This window comes from Micromys minutus (genome assembly GCF_963924665.1).
Source record: "Micromys minutus genome assembly, chromosome: X".
Classification (NCBI taxonomy): Eukaryota; Metazoa; Chordata; class Mammalia; order Rodentia; family Muridae; genus Micromys; species Micromys minutus.
In genome coordinates, this window is record NC_137970.1 from 58,206,266 (window position 1) to 58,229,371 (window position 23,106).

At 32.9% G+C, this 23,106-nt stretch overlaps 1 protein-coding gene across 1 annotated transcript in view; it reads left to right on the forward strand.

The window, feature by feature from the left end:
* The window catches only part of DACH2 (dachshund family transcription factor 2), a gene marked incomplete at both ends in the record, with an annotated part of 540,251 nt that overhangs the window by 229,799 nt on the left and 287,346 nt on the right, over positions 1 to 23,106 (forward strand). Inside the window, one exon of the mRNA XM_080910121.1 lies at positions 18,314 to 18,426. Within this exon, the coding sequence (XP_080766247.1) occupies positions 18,314 to 18,426 (113 nt within the window). The remainder of the gene's footprint in view (positions 1 to 18,313; positions 18,427 to 23,106) is intronic.

Below are 23,106 nucleotides of genomic sequence, written 5' to 3' on the forward strand. Positions count from 1 at the left end.
ACTCTTCTTATTCTTTGTAAAGCAATTTATCTTTCCCACAATCTGCAGGGTGAAACTAGCTTCCCAGTGTGAGAACACTAATTGAGTGGAGGCATGTTGTAAACTTCAGAACTCTTAGCCTCGAACTTTTTGTAAAGAGTATTATCATTCTCCTCTTATACAAGTAGGCAGCTCATTTCAATGGAGGAACATGTGGATGCATCAGTATCATTTTCTGGGACTGGATTCAGTAGACCTCTAACCAAAGACATGAAAATTTACCTATCTGAAATAAGCTCCTAGGTAAAGTAAAATGAGTTTCTTTATATCATGCACTCAATAATTAGAATTCTTTAGATTAATTGCACATTAAAATTAAACTACTGTATATAAGAAGAAAGCCAGTAGCTCTTTTTGCTACTTTCTGTACATAATGCCTTTAAGATAAGTGCTTTAATTGCACAAACAAAGCTATTGCATAAGACATTTCTTAATACAGTAGTTGAGTTTCTTAATGTGTTTAGATGTATCACATTTATTATCTCAGGAAGTTAAATTGACTTATTTAAAGAGTTTGTAGATGCAAAGTACCCCCAATTATGTGTATATTATATATATATATATATATATATATATCAGCATCCATGTACAATGATGTTACTATAACTGAACATAATCAATATTGAAATAAAATTTAAAAATATTTGATCCAACAAAATATTTGCTTCTGTATAAAAAAGAATCTAACCTTTATGTTGGCAGCAAGTATTTCCAAAGGAAGCAAATGTTTAATCACTGTGGCCAAAATAAATGTTTTCTTTTAGACTCTTAAGGCAGCCAAATGTTTTCACAGCATTTTAAAAATGTTCCCACCCTTTATTTTTACACAGAATGTCTCTCTCCTTCTCACCTATCACCCTATGGAAATATTTTGTGAAAGAATTTGACCATGAAAACAGCAAAAACGTTTTGAAAATGTTGCCTCTATAAGTCGTGAAAAAATACTCTCAATTTTAAAGAAACAGAAAACAAAAATGAGTCTCCATGGTGTGATTTGGAAAAAAAAACTATGTTACATAACTAATTCCTATTCTTGATTGCAGATAATAGTTTAAATAGTAATTTTACTTTTTAAAAGCTTTTATTGTATTAATATGTAAGATGTAGTTGTACTAAATGTCATCTAATCTCTATTTTGTATTTTCTTTTCATATAATAATACTTATATAATGAGTACATGACATTTAACATCAAAATATCCTCCTCTCCCTACACACAGACATACATACACAGGTGTACATACAGACATACACACACAAACATATACACATTGATGTACAGTCAAAACATACACAAACAATTGTTGTGTTTTGTTTTAGTACATGATCTTACTATGTTGTAGAGGGCAACCTAAAACTCACTGCAGTCCTTTTGCTTCAAACACTTGCCTATGACTGACTAGGACATAGCACCCCTCTACTCTATGTACTTTAACTTCTCATTGTGGTAAGAATACATAATCTTATGAATTATTACTTGTGTGTATATGGTCTATACATTTTTTGTCTGATGCCTGTGGACACCACTGTGCTTGTATCCAAAAAGTCTGTTGGATGTGTTACTCTGTAGTATTTTGTTCTTTAAAGCCTGGATTTTCCTTGAACCTGAAACTTGTGATTTTGGCTAGGTTGGACAATCTAGAGTTTTCATGTTCTACCTGTATCTCTCTCTCCCAATATTCAGTTAACACCACACTACTGGCTTTTCATATGTTACAGAAACACAACTGCCTTTTTATGTGGTGATGCTAACTCAAATGTAAATACTCATGTTTGCAAAGGTATTGCAATACCCTATCACTTCTCATGAATTTTTGCATAGGTATTATGCTAGTCATGTATCCAGAGATCTTAGTTAATTTGTAAAAGTGAAACTATTTCCCATTAAGTAACTTTCCATTTCCTCTTTATTTATTTTTATTTATTTTTATTAGATATTCTGTATTTACATTTAAGATGTAATCTCCCTTCCCCTCCAGTGGCTTTCACAAAGGTGCTCTCCCTCCTGATCATGCTCTCCACTCCATTGCCTTGTCCATAGCTCTTGGAAACCGCCATACTACTTGTTGATTATTTATTTGGTTAGTCTGATAACTGATGTAAATGGAATAATGGAATAAATTTTTATAATGTGCTTATTATTCATCCAAGTAATTTTTATTCTAGATCAAAACTAACTTATATTCTATTTTTTAATTTTCTTACTGATACATTCTCTTATTCCTGATTTGTTTTAAAATAAAGTGGAGTACACACATGAAACAAAGTGATTTATGAATTTGGTTAGATCTTGCCAGAAAAATGTATTACCTAGCAGTTGTAGATGAATTCAAACTGTTTTTTCTTTTACTACAATACAATTACCTCTAAAACATCTGATTGCAAAGTTTCTGTAAGGCTAAGGACACTGTCAAGAAAACAAAATTGCAGCCAACAGATTGGAAAAAGATCTTTACCAACAAGACATCTGTAGAGGCCTAATATCCAAGGTCTACAAAGAACTCAAGAAGTTAGACACCAGAGAATCAAACAACCCTATTAAAATGGGGTGCAGAGCTAAACAATAATTCTCAATTGAGGAATATGGAATGGCTGAGAAGTATCTAAGGAAATGCTTGACATCCTTAGTCATCAAGAAAATGAAAATCAAACAACTCTGAGATTGTACCTCACACCAACCTGAATGTCTAAGATCAAAAATTCAGATTAGAGCAGATGACAGTAAGATTATTTTTTATAAATTGAACAACTTTATTTAAAAAAGACAAAGATAAATGTACAGATTTAAAGAATTTTTGCATAATAGTATATGAATACATTTTTGTCAGTATTGATTTTTTTTTAAGATTTGATAGTATGCATTAAAGTCTTACTAGTTAAAATGAGCATAAATTACTTGTAAAACAAGATGTAACCTGGAAATAGTCAATGTTTTTGGTGTGTAAAGATTAAGCATAATGGTTTTTCATTTTCTTTTCTTTTCTTTTTTTTTGGCCTTTGTTCTTTTCTTGAACTTCATATAGTCTGTGTGTTGTTTCTGGGGTGTTCAGAGCATTCTGGGGTTAGTATCCAATTATCAGTGACTTCATATTATGTCTATTCTTTTGTGACTGGGTTATTTCACTCAGGATGATATTTTCTAGAAGCATCAATTTGCTTAAGAATTTCATAAAGCCATTGTTTCTGATAGCTGAGTAGTACTCCATTGTGTAAATATACCACAATTTTTTGTATCCATCCATCTACTGAAGGACATCTGGATTCTTTCCAGCTTCTGGCTATTATAAATAGGGTTGCTATGAACATTGTGGTGCATGTGTCTTTGTTGTATGTTGGAGCTTCTCTGGAGTATATGTCCAGAAGTGGAATAACTGGGTCTTCAAGTAGTACTATGTCCAATTTTCTGAGGAACTGCCAGACTGATTTCCAGAGTGGTTGTACCAGTTTACCACCCCAGCAACAATGGAGGAGTGTTCCTCTTTCTCAGCATCCTCACCAGCATCTGCTGTCATCTGAGTTTTCGATCTTGGCCAATCTGACTGGTGTGATGTAGAATCTCAGGATTGTTTTAATTTGCATTTACCTGATGGCTAAGGATGTTGAGACTTCCTTAGATGCTTCTCAGCCATTCGATATTCTTTAATTTTAATGCATACTATCAAACCTTTAAAAAATTCAAGTACTGAAAAAATGTATTTATATACTTTTATGCAAAAATGCTTTTAAAATCTGTATATTTATCTATGTTTTTTAAAATAAAGTTGTTCAATTAAAAAAATCAAAAAAAAAAAAAATAGAACTCATCTGAAGAAGTTTTCCTTGTCTCAGTTTTTCATACTAAAGAATAGAGTATCCTGGAATGATGGAGTTGAATTTAAGATAAAAAAAAAAAACAGCAAATATAAATGCCAATTCAAACGTGACTAGTATTCTTCTCCTCTACTTTCATTTACTGATTCTAACTATTAGTTAGGGTTAGACATTCTAAGGAGTTTTGCCCAAACCACAGTGATAAGGTGTTGCCATAGAACATGAACTGCTTTATGCCCCAGCATCAACATGCAAGAAGAAAAATCCTGAAACAATGAAGACTTTTCAGTTTAACAGCTCTGTGATTATAGTGCTACTAACAATTGTTGTGATATTATTCATTACCAGTATTAAAGATGTCATGCCAGGTAATTATGTTTACCTCTTTATCTCTCACTATCACTTTCATGATCATACAATAACCATGTGCATGTGCATTTTCATATTTATTCCTTTACAATTTAGATTTCAGTACTTTTAGCTTGTTGTTTAGAAATCTGAAATCTAGAATTTAAATGATTTTCATAGTAACAAAGGTGATACATCTGGAAATAATAATGGATCAAAAACTTTATCTTCCTTATACTAAAAATGCAACTAAGTATTATTTTTTCTTAAAAATTTATATAAAGTAACACCTTTTATGTTAGAAATACAGTAGAATGGTCAAGAGTATGAACTGAACATTTCTGCTGGTTTCCATGGTGTAAACACTTCAACCATAGCTAATTTCAAGATACTACTAAGAAGTTCTTAATATTTACATTGGAAAGTTATACACACAATTAGTGGTTGCAAATGGATATAAGATGATTCAAGCATGTTACTGATTCACAGCATAAATGACGTATAACCAGCTAAAGTGATGAGAATAAGAGAATGGATACTCTGCTCTCAAAAGGAGATCTATATCACTCTAGCCTAAGCTCAGGGAATATCATAGTAGAATTGGAGAGAATCAAAGAGCTGTAAGATGAGAGAAGTGCTGTTTTCTGATCAGGACAAGACTAATGCATACATGAAATTATGGCAGCCATAATTACCTCCACAAAATAAAGTTAGGTGAAGTCCAAGCATAGATGGAGTAGATGATGTCCAGGTCTCACTCTTTAGTTCAGTTTAGTTTTTTTTTTAGCTTTATTTAAGGAAAAAAAGAGATATATGTACATATTTTTAAAAGCATTTTGGCATAAAACTATAGGTTTCACTGTTACAAAGAACCTTTTAACAGTGGACATTTACTAGGGAAATGAGAATCACATTTTTAGAAGATGAGGCCAAATGTAGCTTTCCTACGTTCCAGTGGATGGCCCCAAACAAATTCACAGATAGGCAGCATTTATTGGACTTAGTGCTTTACCAAAACAAAAAAAGTTAAGAAGTTGGGATAGAGGCATGCTGGAAGATAGGGAGGAAGTTATAGGGAATAAATAAGGTAGAGAAATATCATATTTCATTGTATGCATGATTGTAATTCTCAAAAATGAAGGAATATGTGTTTAACTATTTTATTCAATAATTAAAACTGCTATTTTGAGTTATAGTTGTTTATTCAAAGATGTATGTATATTTTTACATTAGTCAGTAGAAAAAGAATCAAAATAAGAGAAGGAACGTTAAAACAATACATGTAGCAAGGTTGGGACAAAAGCCCTATGACTTTTGACTTTGAACTTAGGTCCTAAATAATACAGCAGATCTCCTCAATGAATGCATTTTACCCACATCGTACACCCCAGTCAGTCTTTCAAGAAACAAAAATGTACAAAACAATGCTGTTTTAGGCAGAATTTTTGGAAAATAAACTAGTCATCCAGCAAAATGGTTCAGAGGACAGAGGACGGAAACATCTTGTATTCATTGCAATTTATCTGGAACACAAGTTACTTAGACTTTCTGTAGTATTCTTAGTCAGAGGTAATTAACCACTAATTTTAGAGCACCAACAATTGCACAAAGTTAATGTTTAATTAGCGAAAGGGAAGCACCTGTAGTGTGGAGGAAGAGGCTCCAAGATTAGACTATACACATTCAGGTTGCAACAATAGACCAATTAAATGAGCATAATTCTCTTTAGGGAAAATATAGTTACTAAGTTATTAGATAGTGGCAACTTATGGGAAGTAAAATTAGTAAACCACCTCTTGCATATATAATTCAGTATTGGCTTTTTACCAGTGAGCACCTATGATAAGTGTTTGGTACTGTTCCTGTCCATTTAGTACAAAGGGAGCCTGGTTGTTCTTGGGACAATTAAATAGATCTATGGCAGATTTATCTGAAGATGTCGTCCTTTCTACTTGACATGTTGCCTCTAACACACAAAAATTTTTCTGGCCCATATTTTTATTTTATTTTTTTTCATATTTCCGAGTTCATTCGGGGAAGACTATTCAGAACGCTTTCTCACAACAGTAACTTTCCTGCCATTTTAACATTTATAATTATCTTTTTGTGAAAAGATAAAAAAGATTTTAAATGATTGTTCTTGGCAGTGGGCCTAAGGTGAAACTCTGTTGTATTTAATGTGTAAATTATAATGTGTGCAGATGCAAAGAGATTTTGTGAAATGCTCATTTAACCACAAGAATTTAAAGGAAGCTGTCAGAGAGTTTGCACTCTTTAGCAGTGAATAATCATTGAAAAGCACCTCATAATATGTTATATACAAAGGGTAAATGAGTAGTTTAGGTTAAATTCAACCACTAACTTTCTGGAAGACAGGAAGATAAAGGGAATAGTAGCTTGTCAGCAAGAATTTGCCAAAACGCAAGCCCTTTCCTTTCTGAATGTTACTTTGAAAGGTATTTGAAATAAATAATTTTCATGTTTCTTAATGTAAATTGAGAATTACCTTGCTCATCAACAAGCATTACTCCCCCTTCTCTTCAAGCTGAATTTATTTAAGGCTTTCCTAATTAAATGCATGTGTAGTAGAATCCTAGCATCTAACTATGAAACTGAAAAAAAGCCTTTAAATTTTTGCATCTTGTCAATTAAAAATAAATGTTCCTTTTCTAAATTTAGATTGTAAAAATATTCAGTGTGGTCTTCTTCTGTTGTACCGCCTAATAACATTGCCACCTGTTTATTCTGCTCTTTAAAGCTAGTTAGGGGACAATACTTAGCAATCATTAAATTTGGCTTTTATTGTACCTCTAAAACTCTGAAATGGGAGAAGGCTATTCATTTAAGAGCACTAGCTGCAGCTGAATATGAAGGAAAGGAGAGCCTTATCTGACATCAGTGGTATAAGAGACCCTTGGTCTTGTGGAGTTTCTATGACCCAGTGTAAAGGAATGTGAGTTCCGTAAGTCTGGAGTGAACAAGTGGGTGGGGGTGTACCCTCATAGAAGCATAGGGGAGGAGATAGAGGATTTTAGGAGGTGAAACCTGGAAGGGAGATACCATTTGAAATGTAAATAAATAACATATCCAATACAAATTTTAAAAAAGTAGTGCTCAAGAAATCCTCATCTGAAAATGTGTTCAAAAAGTAAGACCCTAAATAAAATTTTACATATTTATATACTTTTAAAATTTTTTCCTATATCAGTCTCATCATACAAATTATAGATTTGAATATATAATATTGTGGTTTTAGTAAAGTATCTCAGAATAGTTTATTCTTATGATGTCACTTGAAACTAGAGATAGTAAACAGAAAAATAATAAACTGCCCAATTTTGTGTATATGTACTTTGTATATTTGTATGTATGTTTAATTTCAAGAAGATAATACTAAAAAAGATTTAAAATTGCTTGTCTGAATGTGATGTAATCATTGACTTTGCAAAGCTAAAAGAAGTAAAAATAGCATTGTACTAGAAACATGGTCAAATAAAATGCATGGTGCCATTATTACAATATAGTGTCAATCTAATTAAACTGAGAAATGTGGCACAAAGAAACTCACATAGAACTTGGAAATTATAACTCAAGAAGAAAAATACTTTTGTATGTGTGAAGTGGGTTAGAATATATTTAGTTTCCCTTGCTACTTTGTCTTCATATCTGGTTGTGATGTTTGGATCTGTTCAAATTTATATGGCTTTAAAATAATAGGGAAAGAGAGAAAAGAGAATGTACCATTTTATTCACTTATTGTGAAACTATGTTAAAATATACACAATGTGAAATCTGTCATATTAACGCTTTTCAGTGGTCTTTCTTATATTTCTTTGACCAGTAACAGTTACCTAGAAATGTGATTATAAATCCTGTGACAAATATTTTCCCTCCCCTCTCATTTTTCTGTCCCAGCTTAGGACAGTTTTCCTTCAACTTTCTGCTTCTGTCACAACTGACCTCCTTAGATTTCAAATATGAGTGAAATCAGCCAATGATTTACACCTATGTGCTTAAATTATTTCACTCAATAGTTTTTAATTTTGCCCACATTTTCACAAAATAATTTTAAACTAAATAATGGCTAATCTGTGTGTGTGTTATCTATGCTTTGTCCACTTATCAGCTGATGATCTCTTGACCTAGTAGATACCAATTTTGAATAGTAAAAAAAAATAAATCTGATGATTTAAGTAACTCTTTAACCTATTATTCAACTTACTTTGGATCTATATTCAGTAGTACGACAGCTGACTCAAATAAATGTTCTACTTTTCTTGTATATTTTAGGAGATTCATGCAATTTTCAATACAGTTTTATAAATTTACCCTTCCATACTTTCTGTTCTTTTTTCAACACCCTTGCCACCAATCTATCCCTTCTCTTTGATAATAACCATTCCAAGAGGAGTGAAATAATATCTCATTATAGCTGTTTTTCAACTCATGGTATAAGATTTGTAATAACTTTTCATATACTTATTAGCTAATTTCTTATTTTTTATTAAGAATTTTCTGCTGTATATGAACCTGGGGCCATGGGTGTATCTAAGTGAACTCATTGGTTGGTGTTTTAGTTCCTGGGAGCTGTGGTGGGTTTGGATAGTTGATAATTTTGTTTTTCCCATGGAGTTGCAGACCCTTTCAGCTCCTTCTCTCCTTTCTCTAGCTCCTTCACTGGGGTCCTCATGTTCAGTCTGATAGTTAGCTGCAAGTGTCCTCCTCTGTATAAATATGGCTCTGGCAGAGCCTCTGAGGAGGCATCATATCAGGTTCTTTCCAGTAAGAACTACTTGGCATCAGCAATAGTGCTTGGGTTTATTGGGAGTTTATGGGGTGTATCCATAGTTGAAGCAGTCTCTGAATGATCTTTTCTCCAAACTTTGTTCTTCTATTTGTCCCTTTAGTTCTTCCCATGAACGTTTTGTTCTTCCTTCTGAGAAAGACTGAGGCATCCACCTTCTGTGCATATGCAGCAGAAGATAGCATTTTCTGACATCAATGGGAGAAGAGGCCTTTGTTCCAGTGAAGGCCCATTTTCTCAGTGTAGGGGAATGCTGAGCTGGGAGAGGGTGGTTGAAAGAGGGTGGTTGGGAAAGGAACACCTTCATGGAGGCAATGGGAGGGGATGGGGGTAGGATTGTGGGAAAGGGATAACATCTGAACTGTGAATGAAAATGCACAGAATATCTAATAAAAAAGTTAAAAAATTGTTTTCTGCACAGAATCATACCTATTAGAGTTTTTTCTTATTATTGAATTGTTTGGGTTCCACATAAATCATATTCTATTTCTATGAAGCATAATTTTAAAGAAATTTATTCAACTTTGCAAGTAACATTTTTCTAAATCTTGATATGTTTGGAGCATTTTTTGTTAGTGTAAATATGTTTATCAACTTCTTGGCTTTCTGTTGTACTGCATTGGTAAATGTGTCTGTATTTATGAAAATACCAATGATACTTTGAATGTAGATTCACAACACATTTTAAAGTAAGATAATGTAACACTCACCTTTGAGTTTTTATTATTTTTTGTTTTGGCTTAAGATTTGTTTTTATTTTTAATGCATGACATTACGATAGAGATTTTCTTGGTCACAACAGGTTCTGTAAACCTTTAAAATGATTTTCAATTAACGTGTTTTATTCTTTGAATGTTTCATACATTTAATTAATGTATATTTAGCATGTATTCCACTACTTTCTTCTCCAACTCCCCTTAATGCCTCCCTCCCTCACATCCTCATATCTTTTATTTTCATTCTTAATAACTCCCTGTGTATAACAGAGCTGCTTATGTTATCATGAATATTTAGCCACTCACTGGCCATAAGAAAGCCACTTAGCATAACTGTTCCAAGAATAAACTTATAGCAGCTATGGTTACCACCATAATACGAAGACAGTCAAAATCTTTTTAGAGATTGAGGAGGTTGCCCTTAAGGTCCTACCATTATCAGCAGAGAGATGATAGCTGCTAAAGGCAAATCACCCAAGAAAAACTAATGTATCTAAGAAAAACAACTTAGATTTGAAAAGATACATTTTGTTTCCTAGTTTAAGATATCTCAGACTACTCTAGCTCTTTCGGCAAGGCATGTGACAGGGGATGCTAACCCCATGAGAGTCAGTAAGGAGAGAGGGAAAAGATGAGTGGGGTGGGGAGAGAGAGGTAAAGTAAGCAACATATCCCATTGTTCTGGGGCACACATATCACATAATTCTTGGAAGAGGACTCTGCCTCCTATGTTTCATAACTTCTGAATAGTGCCACTGGATGGAAATAAAGAGATTATCAGTCTTTTTTGAAGGGACAATTAAGATCCAAACTATAATATCTTTGGTCTCTGATATTATCATATTAGATTCTTGTGGATGTCTTATGTTCTGGTGAAGCTCTGTTTCAAAGTCTCTGATAGTAAGCTATAATAAATATTTGGTATGCTTGTGGTTGTGGTTGCGTGCATGACAGGAATTTCTCACAATAGATCGTTGCATAGTTTTTTTGTTTGGTTGTATTACTTACGTATCATCACCATGATGAGTAGAAACTGAAAAACAAGTTTGTTTCATGACCACCACTGAGGCTGACATCCTCAAGCTAATTTCTGGTTACAAATAGGCAAAGCCACATGGTTTTTTGTATGATTAAGGTCAAGTCTCTGCAGGGTATTCTATGAAAATACATCCCTCCAAGTTCTAGTAGACGGATATACTGTCCTCCGAAAGAAAATATATGTGGAAGCAAAATTAAGTGATATTAAGAATCTTCTGGAGATAATGTCTGGTTTGTCTGACACTAGTTTTCAGGCCACATCAGAGATACTTTAGGTATATTTTTGGGTAACTTGTGGGGAACCTGCTTAACCTGTCAGGAAGAAGTAGTTTCCTACTAAGATATCTGTATATAAAGCTATTTCTTGATTTCTAGGTAAATGATATGTTTTGTGAGATCAAGGTTAAATGTCACTATTGCAAAGCTCTTACTGGCAAAAAGGGCCATTTCTGGGTTGGATGCCTGAGACATAATTTGTACATATATCATCTAAATACATTCAAAGTGACCTTGCTAGGCCATAGTTTTCACTAAGATATTAAAACCTCCTATATGATTTTTAAGATTCTGAAGACAGTCTTTGACATTATATGTAGGTGGAATTGTTCTGTGAGATGGGTCACGAGAGTTAATTATAATTTTATGCATTGAACACCTTTAATGAAGTAAGGTAGATATATTTTAGAGGGTAAAATCATAGTGTTGAGCAGTGAATTCAAATAACCTAATAGCATTTTACATTTATTTCAACATATAAATTGAAGAAAATTTTTGTTGACATATAGTACATAATCATTTTCAGATTTGAAATTAGGCTTTGTTAATGATCCTTCAAAATTATGCATACATATACACAAAACATGTATGGATAGAAAGCTTGTCTCATTTCTTCCTTTTAGTACTGGGCTTTTGTCTTGCTTGAAATTGTGCAAGCTAAGCACATTCTGCCACAGTCTCTGTGGGTTAATTTGTGCATGGTCTTGCTGTATCTGGAAGCCACTGTATCTTAAAGTCATTCAACTATACTTACCCTTAAAAATCTCTCTACCTGTTCTGTATAGATCCTTCAGCCGTGTGAGGAGGGAATTTATAAAGCTATCCTGTCTAGAACTGAGAGCTCCAGTCTCTCTTTCACACATTGTTCATTTGTAGGTCTTTGAGTCAATTGCTACCTATTGCAAGAAACTTCTTTGATGAGTGTTGAGTGATGCACTTGTCTATGAATATAGCAATATAGTTGAATTCCTATCAATCAATATAAGGAAGGTAATTATTTTCACTTTACTAATCAACCAATTTACCTTTCTAAGATCACTTAAGTTGGACATTAACACTATGATGGCTGTTTTTGCTGATTAAATTTTATATTTGAAGTGATAAATATTGAGATCATTAAGGGAATATACATGCTGGCATTTGCTGAAGAGACTTTATATGGTCAGTATGAAAAACTATGCTCTTATTAGTTTTAATAGAGTCTTTAATGTTCATTTTAAAGAATCCCTTGGAAAAACTATTAAATATAGTCAATATGTTGATATAGGCTAGCAGGCAGAGGAAAAATGAAACTAAACAAAACTTAAAATAGCAGTCAGCACAGCAGACTATGTGAACCCTTCCCAAGGTAGCAGAGTTTAAAAACATTGGCTTCAGCAACCCAAATACTGTGGCATTTTTCACAGTGAAAGAGTTCTTCTAGCAAGTACTATAATTAACAGAGTAAATCTAGTAGTCCAGTTGGCATGTTGCCACATGTAATGCCAGAACTGATATATACATATACTTTATTTTATATGTAGTAACTAAAAAACATTAGCTCTACAAGAACAGAAAAAAACACGATGAAAGAAATATTTAATTATAATTTTTGGAACATTTTCAGTAGATTGTATTAAAAACAGTGGGGCAATCCGCAATACATAGAGCATGATGAAGCAATGAAGACATGATCTAGAGTATCAGATGTAACTAAAAATAGAATTTAAATGTTGATAATACATATAATAGTGAAATACAAATGCTGGAGATTGGCAAGGAGAGACAACAAGAGAAGACTGGAGAGTTGGGTTTGGGGATGAATACGCTGATTTTAAAACGATAGTGCATCAAATATAAATTTCAAACTCTTGCTAGATGTTTTCTAAAGTTATATACTTAATGATGCCTTTATTTTTTTCCAAAGCTACCTGTAACTGATTTGATATACATTGGTTGAGTTGTTTCTTTAATTTGAAGCATTCTGAAGTTTGCTAAGGAACATTGAGTCTATTGATGTTAACAGGATATATTAAAGCAGAATCAAAAGTATCTCCAAATAATTCATATCAGAAAACAGCATTTCCACTATAAAGCTTTTGTTTTTTATACTAAAACTTTATGAGAATTCAGTAAATGTATGTCCAACAACAAACTCCTGCAAATATAGCAACACCAAACCTAGACTACATTTCTAGTACAGTCTGGCAAATGAAGTATAAAATAACTTCTCAGTTACACCTTATATGATGTAATTATCCCACTCTTAAGTTTTCAATGTCATCTGATTTCTTCTTCAGTTAGGCTTCAAGCAAATATTTAATATTAGCAAGGAGATGAAATATCTCAATATTAAGTAATAACTGTAAGCAATTCAATTCCTTACACTTATAATAAGAATGCATAAACATGGATTTTTCCCATGAAACTTGACATTATATGCATTAGTCCTTTAAACTGGAGGGCATCCTTTATCTTTTCAGTATCCTTACACTAAATATATTTTTCCAAAAGTTTTCAGTACTAAAATACATCTTTCATTCAACAAGTCCACATTTACCTTTTGTGTATGCTTAAAATTACCACAAATATAATGAACAAATAATATTTTCTCCTTGTGTTCATAGCTCTCAGAGATACTTAAGCTACCACTAACCAAGAACAGCTTGATGTCTAGTTTCACATAAGCACTATTCTATAAGAGTAACCATAATGATCTATTTTTAGTTCTGGACTTGATTTATTTTATTTATGATGAATGCTAGATGCTCATTTTTCATGAATTACATATTTTCTTAGTTGCTGAATAGGATGCTGCTGCTGTTGATATAGACTGAAATACAATCTAGTGCAATGGTTAGACAACTGATTATTTTACTATCCCTGAGAAAGGATGAATTCTGGTTGCTGTGCAGAATTTGTTTTTCTCTATAAACACAGAAAGGTCAGGTAGAGTTTAACTACCATTGGCATCTTTGATACATTGTAATGAACGTCAACCCCAAATATTAATCCATGATACAATTAAAATTTTTAGTGTTTCAGCATATATATATATATATATAGACTCAGTTAAGTACTCACATAGGTAATCATTAAAAGTGCTTTCATAGGCAGGTAGACAACTCCTTCAGAAATATTGCCGGGTCTTAGTTTGAACATTTACTGTAAGATATTACTCATTTATGATACTGTATTGAAGGATTTTAAACATCAATAATTCCAAAAAGTAAAGACTGAGTCTTGCATTACTGCGGACTGTTCCCTTTTAAGGAGTTCAGTTGAAGTGTTATCACATGCTGCCAGTGAATATATCCTTAACTGCCAGTAAATAAATCTTTGGCTGTTATTTAAGTCTTTCACAGAATACATTCTTTGTTTCTTTAAGGAATAGTACAAAAAGTTAACTGATAAAGATTATCTAATGTTATTTACCATTAAATTAACTACTACTCATAAAATTCATATCAAATAATGAAATGATTCAAGGCACTATGGGTTTTAGCATTGTTTTTTATATTTCAAACAAAGAAACCAGTTAATTGCTTTCATTTTACTCTTTGATTCATAAATGGATAGTTGTATGAAATTTTTAAAAAAGTTTAACAGGGATGTTTCATAGTCTCAGTGAGGAGAGAATCATCTTCAATGTACATTACAACTGGAAATAGAATGGCACAGAATGTCATGTGTTGTTCCTAGGTATACTGATCTCTCTTGGAGAAATGCCAATGTTACACAGTTTATAAGTTGATTGTGACTCTAGTTCAATCATAGAAGTATAAAGCACCATTAATATTTATGTTATTTTTAACAAATATTACTCATTAAATTCTGCTAAACAGTTTTTATCAAATGAAGAAGAAAGCTTATTAGGATAAATTACATAAACAGGCCTAGATAAAATCCGGACACTGAAATAATTTAAATGTTCAATAATTTTTAGATGTTACAGTGGTATTAAATGTATAAAACAGAATCTCTTAATAGTTTACCTAAATAATGTAGGATTATCATAACTATTTTGTGGGGTTATTTGACATGTTTCTTAGCAACTTCTTTTTATATAGTACATAAGGTTGACATAATAGCAGAGCTATTTGTGTAGGAACTTTAAAGGAGGGGGTGTTTCATTTTACACCATACAAATAACCTTGTAATTAAACTGAAACAAATAATTGCCAAGAAACAATTATCATTCAATTAAAGAGTAATTACATTGTTATTTGTGCCCTATAACGTAAAGCATTATGGAGATCAGTAATGCAATCAATATTTTAGTGGAAACAGGATGTTGCAGTGATGGACCTTTCAACCTAAACTGATTAAATTGTCATCCAAATAACAGTTTCCTAGTTAGATTGCCACATGTTTATTTGTCTTGATTAATATATAAGTATTTGCCTGATGATAATAAAGCTTTTTAAGATAAGAAACATCACAGGATTATCTATCAAAATGTGTGCTGTTTCCCAACTTTTAAAGAATTCTACATAGTCTTTCATCATTTTCTCTGAATTATCTTGTAAAAGAAATGGGAAATTTAGAAGTACTAATGTTTTACTATATATTGTAATTCAGTCTGTAATTACAAATAATATCAATTATATTTTATATTTAATATAATTTTACTAATAATAGATTAATTTTACTAACCTAATTTCAATAACTCTATTCTAGGTGCTTAAATCTTGCAAAAAATTAAAGTTGATGATATCTTCAGGGGATTTCTATTCAGACACTTTTTCACGTTTTAAAAAAGATATCACATCACCATCCTCATTAAAGAGTCAATAAAAATTTAACTGATAGCGCAGGCATGTATTCATGTCACTAGAATATACATTTTTCAAAGACATAACTTGTTCTGTGTTTTCACATTATACTAATAAAAAAATCATAACAAAACATTTATTCAGCTTACATTTTAACCTATGTATAGCACTACCACAGGCAGTGGATACCGAGTACATATTTATTTACTGGATGACTGGGTAAGTTATATGATTATACACACACACACACACACACACACACACACACACACACACACACACACACACATAATTGCTGGAGCAGTTAGTTGTTAATCAGATCTTTAAGCTCCTTGTGTCTCTAAAAGCATAATAAATTAACATCTACTATATACTTCTTTGACATTATATAGTCAAGGTTGAAGAAATCATAATCTGATGCTTATATAATTGCAGGAGAGTACATGACCTGAAACGCAATGATTTTCTGATGAATAAGTTGGTAGAAATAGCTCTCTACTCGTTTTATTATGTAGAAAAAACACACTAAGAATATTTGGAAACAGTGAAATAAATATTTCTCATCTGTCAACAAACAGGTCTAATTAACTATTTACCGGGCTTCCTGCATGCTACAAACCATAAGAATTCGTAAAGATTAAGTGACATATACCACTAGCCATGCATATGTGTTCATTGAGCTCATGGTCTACTTTGAGTGACTCACAATTAATCATGCTAAGAGGATAAACTAGACAATGAAAAGCATAAAAGAATGAAGAATTGGATTTCCTGCAGTTTATATCCATGTGTGTTAGATGTGACACAATCCATGAACTCTCCAGTATATATCCATCAAATTTTAGAAGTCAAAGTGGAATCTCTATATTGCAGGAAATATCAAAATGAATGGCTTAACCTATATCGGCCCACATGGTATCACTCCGCGGACACCACTCTAATGCAGAGCCAAGCACACATTCAGTCCCCACACCTCTTGGCACTCCAGGGCACCTCTAAGAGCTCACTACTGCAAGGTTGACAGGCTGTAGTTCAACTTTTATCTCTTTAAACATGGAGCCATTGTTTTGGAAATGTTGCATATCTGAATAAACCACACACACACACACACACACACACACACACACACACACATATTTTAATGTTCAGTGTATATAACATAGTATTCTGCAGTTTTAATCGAAAGTCCTTTTATCCTTTATAAAATGCCTTTCTAATAAGAAAATAACAGCATCTTATGCAAGATTAAAAATAATATGTGAAATATGGGACCTGCAAGATTTTTCAATAGATAAAGATACTTGTTGGTAAACCCAAGAACCTGAGATCTATCTCCAGTACCTATTTGCTAAAAGGAGAGATGGCCTCCCACTAGTTCTCTGATATCCGCAAACACACTGTCAGTGCAATACTGCAACAGAGCTAAAAATATAAATGTAATGCAAAAGCCTAGTAACTTGAGAATAACTTTATTCTAATATTTTATTGTTCATATGTCTGAAAATTGTGTCAATTTCTAAATGATTAGTTTAGATTACCATATAAGGGTATGGAATCATAAAAACAGATATACATATTTGTATTTTATTATTGGAACTGAAATTTATTTATTACCCATCCTTTTGTACTCATGATTAAACTCAGGACTGTGTGAATTCAGAGCAGGCTTTCTACCCCTGAACTATAAATTAGAGTTTCTGAAAATATCACTTCTGAGCTTTGCACAAGAGCTAAGAATATGTGATTGTAACAGTTTTCATTAACAGTTTTAAGTGTTGGTTCTACTAGAATATGTGGGTAGCACAAGTTGTACTTGATGGGTTCAAACCAAAGAAGACAGAAAGTTGGGAGGATATGGAACAGAGAAGAGATGGAGAAGGGTGAATGGAGAAGGGTGAATATGACACATTATACAAGATTCTCAGTGGACTAGCAAAACTGTGTGAAGAAACATTTGATTTGAGAAAAAGACAGCCTACATGGCAAATTCTCTTTGTGTGGTCACACGAAAAGAGGCTGTACAAAATCAACATACTAGGAACGAAGTTCCATTGTTCCTTATGGGTTTCCAGCAGCTGTGGAAATGATAATGGACACTATGTTTTATTCCATAACTCACAGCTCTGTACCCATCTCCTCTGCAATAGTAAGTCCAGCCTTATACTGCCCAATTTTGTACAGTCTGAATTCTGTGACTCACTGCCTTAGACCTTAACAGCATGTATTGATGCCAGGGATTGCATAGTTTTAAGAACAAGATGTAGTTTAGGGAATTTTCACAATAGGCGACTTTTATTGCAAAGTACTGGCATACAAATGAAAAGTAAAGTGAAAATTGATTCTTGGCAGCTTTAATATTAACCATAATTACATTCTAAAATTTATTGTGAACTCTTGGTTTTCCTTATTAACTCATTACAGTGCATAGTCTCTAAAGTAATGTTTTATTTATTCTGGACAATTATGTAAGATTCTGAAAGCAAATGTATCAAGTAATGGTATTTGAGCTTTATCTTTGTTTTCCAACAGTTCAAGGCCTGGCAGGCCCCCTAAGCGTTCTTTGGGAGTATTGCAAGATAATGCACGACTTCTTCCCCATGCAGTACCAGGCCTCTTATCACCAGGACTTATCACTCCAACAGGTAATACATCCATCAACCTTGTTGTCACTTCTTACTGCCAAGAGTTTGAAGCAAACTAATATTGATGTGTTTTTTCCATTCAAGCTTTTTAAGCTCTACTAGAGGTTGTGTTATTGAATAGTTTTGGAGTATTCATGTAAACACAATTTTATATAATCTTCAATGACTAAATAGAAAAGATTTTATAAATGCCATATACTTATGTGAAATCTCTTACAATGTGGATATTGACTTGCTGGGAGCAAAGTTGTATAAGAGAAAATTACCATCATCAGAAAGCTACTTGTTTGGTGCTTACCTTATGCACCTCACCTATACTTGTGTTGTGTGTGTGCATGTGTTGTGAATATCTATTATGAATATCTATCTGTATATATTGTCATTTACTATGCCAGATTAAGAAGGTAGAAATAAAATGTATCCTCTGATGAAGAATACTAATATATTAGTATTATTACTAATAATAATTACTTAATATATTAGTAAGTAATCCTGTAGGTAGTAAGTATCCTGAATAATTTTTTTTAGAACTGTGAAGTAAGCTAGTAATAATATCAATTACCTAAATTGTTATAGTACTGTCTTATTATCCTAAAAGTGCTCATGAGTATAGAAACACTTGAAAATTATTCTAATATTTCTCTAGCAGAAACAAAAAATTTAAAGCTATTATATCAAGGAGAAATTAAAGTAATATCATCTATCTATCATTATCTATCAGTGAAACAAACTTATGAATTACTTATCTTGTTTGGATTTTAATTCCTTAGGAAAGGAACAAATATATGAGCAGTCATCTTGGTTGTCCTAAAATTAAAGACAAAAGAGATAATAGTCATGATGGAGCAAGACATAGATCATCATACAAATACCTCACAAAGATGCAAGCAAATAAATTGGCAAATTTGGTAATGATCAGAAAGATTAACTCTTTAGATCTATCTGCATTTTGTAGGCTTAGTGTTGAACATATGGAGAATGAAATGATGACACATCAGACACATAGAAGCACTGAAAGGTTGAGAACATACTTATTGTCACAAGGAAATAGCAATGAAATTAAGGAGAACAAAGCAGAAATTTGAGATGGAAAACATGTAGCTGATGTGATTTGAATGGAAAATGAAGGAAATAAATGACAGTTTGTGAAACTAGCATTTGATTAACTAAGCTAAGCGGCATCTCTTTCCCTTATGGACTAGATATATCTCAAAATATATTTCAGAACTTTTTTTCTTTTCATTTTTTTTCTTTGTGTGTGTGTGTGTGTGTGTGTGTGTGTGTGTGTGTGTTCCTGTGTGGTTCATATGAAATTATGGAAATAGTTCAGGCTTCACACTTCTGTTTCAGAGGCTTGTGTGCTCTAACACATAGCAATTTACTTTTTGTTAAAACATTTTATATGTTAGAGAAACCATTTATTAAAGAATTCAGTATTTTAAAATGAATGGCCTTTGTTATTCTTGAACTTTGTTTGGCCTGCAAGTTAGTTGTTTCTGGGGTATTCAGAGCTTTTTGGGGTTAGTATCCAATTATCAGTGACTGCATATTATGTCTGTTCTTTTGTGACTGGGTTACCTCACTCAGGATGATATTCTCTAGATGCATCCATTTTTTTTTTAATTTTCATAAAGTCATTGTTTCTGAGAGCTGAGTAGTACTCCATTGTGTAAATATACCACAATATTTGTATCCATTCATCTACTGAAGGACATCTGGGTTCTTTCCAGATTCTGGCTATTATAAATAGGGCTGCTATGAACATTGTGGTACATGTGTCTTTGTTGTATGCTGCAGCTTCTCTGTGGTGCATGCACAGAAGTGGAATAACTGGGTCTTCAAGTAAAACTATGTCCAATATTCTGAGGAACCTCCACACTGTTTTCTAGAGTGGTTGTACCAGTTTACCATCCCATAAACAGTGGAGAAGTGTTCCTCTATCTCCACATCTGCAGTCATCTGAGATATTGATCTTAGGCATTCTGACTGGGATAAAGTGGAGTCTCAGGATCGTTTTGATTTGCAGTTCCCTTATGACTAGGGATGTCAAGCACTTCCTTAGATGTTTTATTTATTTATTTATTTATTTATTTATTTATTTATTTATTTATTTATTTATTTATTTATTTATTTATTGTGACCATTTTGAATCGTGTTGTTTTTCTATTTTCTTCCGCAGCCCACTTATTTGTATAAAGGAAGGATACTCATTTATTTGAATTAATTTTATATGCCTCTATTTTTTCTGAAATTTTTTATCAGCTGCAGGAATTCACTGGTAAACTTTTTGGGGTCGATTATGTAGGCAATACTATCATATAATCTGCAAACAGTGATATCTTGAAGTCCTCCTTTCCAGTTTGTATCACTTTGATCTCTTTTTGTTGCATAATTGCTCTGGTTAGAACTTCAGTGTTAGTTATTTCTGCCCACATTCTCCTCTTTACTCTGTCCTCTTTTCTTTCAACCCAGTTAACCCTTCTGTGTTTTTTTTCCTCTGAAATATCTATCTGGTATTCTAAATGAAATGCATGTATCAACAAATTAAAATATGATTTTCAGAATTTAGAAGAAACATGATGTCTTTCCTTTCCTCACTAAGGATTTTTGTTTCTAGTAATGTCCATTTACCGGTAATTTTTATAATTTCCTTCTGCCTTAAAAGCTAAGGAGTATCCCATAGTATAAATATACTGTCCTTACTGTATATTCATTAGTCTATAGACAATTAGGCTGTTTAATTTCCATGGATATTGTGAAAGGTGAAGCAACAACCATGGATAACAAAGTTTCTTTGTAGTAATGTGTACAGTCTTTTGGGAAGATGTCCAAAGTAATATATCTGGCATTTATTGTAGGTCTATTTTCAGCCTTTTTAGGAACTTATCATTTTCTAATTTTTCTAATTTTCACAGTGGTTGTTTCAGTTTATAAGCCCAACAATAGTAATTGTTCCTCATTTTCAACATTTAAGGCATCATAATCTCTCTCTCTCTGTCTGTCTCTTTCTCTATCTCTCTCTCTCTCTCTCTCTCTCTCTCTCTCTCTCTCTCTCACTCTCTCTCTCTCTCTCTCTCTCGCTCTCCCTCCCTCTCTCTCTCTCTCTCTCGCTCTCCCCCCCCCCCCTCTCTCTCTCTCTCTCTCTCTCTCTCTCTCTTTCTCTCTCTCTCTCTCTCTCTGTGCGTGTTTGCTTTCTTAACTTAGTTAAATAAAATTCTCAAGATAGTGAGTGGGTAAAAAGGTTGAACACTTTAAAGGGTAGCAATCATTTGTATTTTATCTTTAAGAACCCTTTAGTAACAACAAACTATAGAAATCATCCCTGAAAGTATAGTCTTAGCCATCAGGGAAATGCAAATCAAAACAACCCTGAGATTCCACCTCACACCAGTCAGATTGGCCAAGATCCAAAATTCAGATGACAGCAAATGTTGGCAAGGTTGTGGAGAAAGAGGAATACTTCTCCACTGTTGGTGGTGTTGTAAACTGATACAACCACTCTGGAAATCAGTCTGGCGATTACTCAGAAAATTGGACATAGTCCTACCTGAAGATCCAGTTATTCTACTTCTGGGCATTTTCCCCAGAGATGCTCCAACATACAAGAAAGAGTTATGCACCACAATGTTCATTGCAGCTCTATTTATAATAGCCAGAAGCTGGAAATAACCCAGATGTCCTTCAGTAGATGAATGGATACAAAAATTGTGGTACATTTACACAATGGAGTACTACTCAGCTATCAGAAACAATGACTTAACCAAATTCTTAAGAAAATGGTTGCATCTAGAGAATATCATCCTAAGTGAGATAACCCAGTCAGAAAAGAACAGACATAATATGCAGTCACTGATAGTGGGATGCCAACCCCAGAGGCTTGGACTGCCCCAGATACAACTCACAGACTGTGTGAAGTTCAAGAAGAAAAAAAAAGAAAAGAAAACAAACAAACAAAAAACATTATGCTCAATCCTTACACACCAAGAAAACATTGACTAATTCCGGGTTACATCCTGTTTTACATGTACTTTTTGCTCATTGTAACTAGTAAGACCTTAATGCAGAGTATCAAACCTTAAAAAAAGAAAAAAAAAAGCCAAGCACTGACAAAAATGTATTTGTATACATTTATGCAAAAATGTTAAATTTTTTTCTTTTATCTTTGTTTTTTAAAATAAAGTTTAAAAAATAAATAAAAAGAAAGAAATCCTTAGTTCTTTTTTTTAATATTCTAGAGACTAATTTTCTATCAGATACAAAGCTGGCAGCTGTTTTGTTTTGTTTCTTTTTTTTCACATTCTATACTTTATCTATTCACTAGAATGAGAGTGTCCTTGGGTGTGTGGAAGCATTTCAGTTTTGTAGATTCACAGTTGTCAATTTTTGATTTAGTGACAGTGCGCTCACTGTCCTTTTCAGAAAGTGCTTAATTGCACCAGGGAATTCAAGAGGATTCTCTGTTTTTTCATGCTAGTAGACTCCGGGTATCAGGGTTTGTGTTTAATTGTGAAATTTAATTTACTGTAGGATGTGGACAATTGGATGGTTTCTAGTTTCTCTACTCAATAAGAGGCATAAATATCCTCGCTTCATGGTAGTAGATATGCTGTTTATTGTTTTCTTTTTCAATTTTCATTTTCAAATGTTTTAATGAATTTTTATATGTGTAGCATAACATTT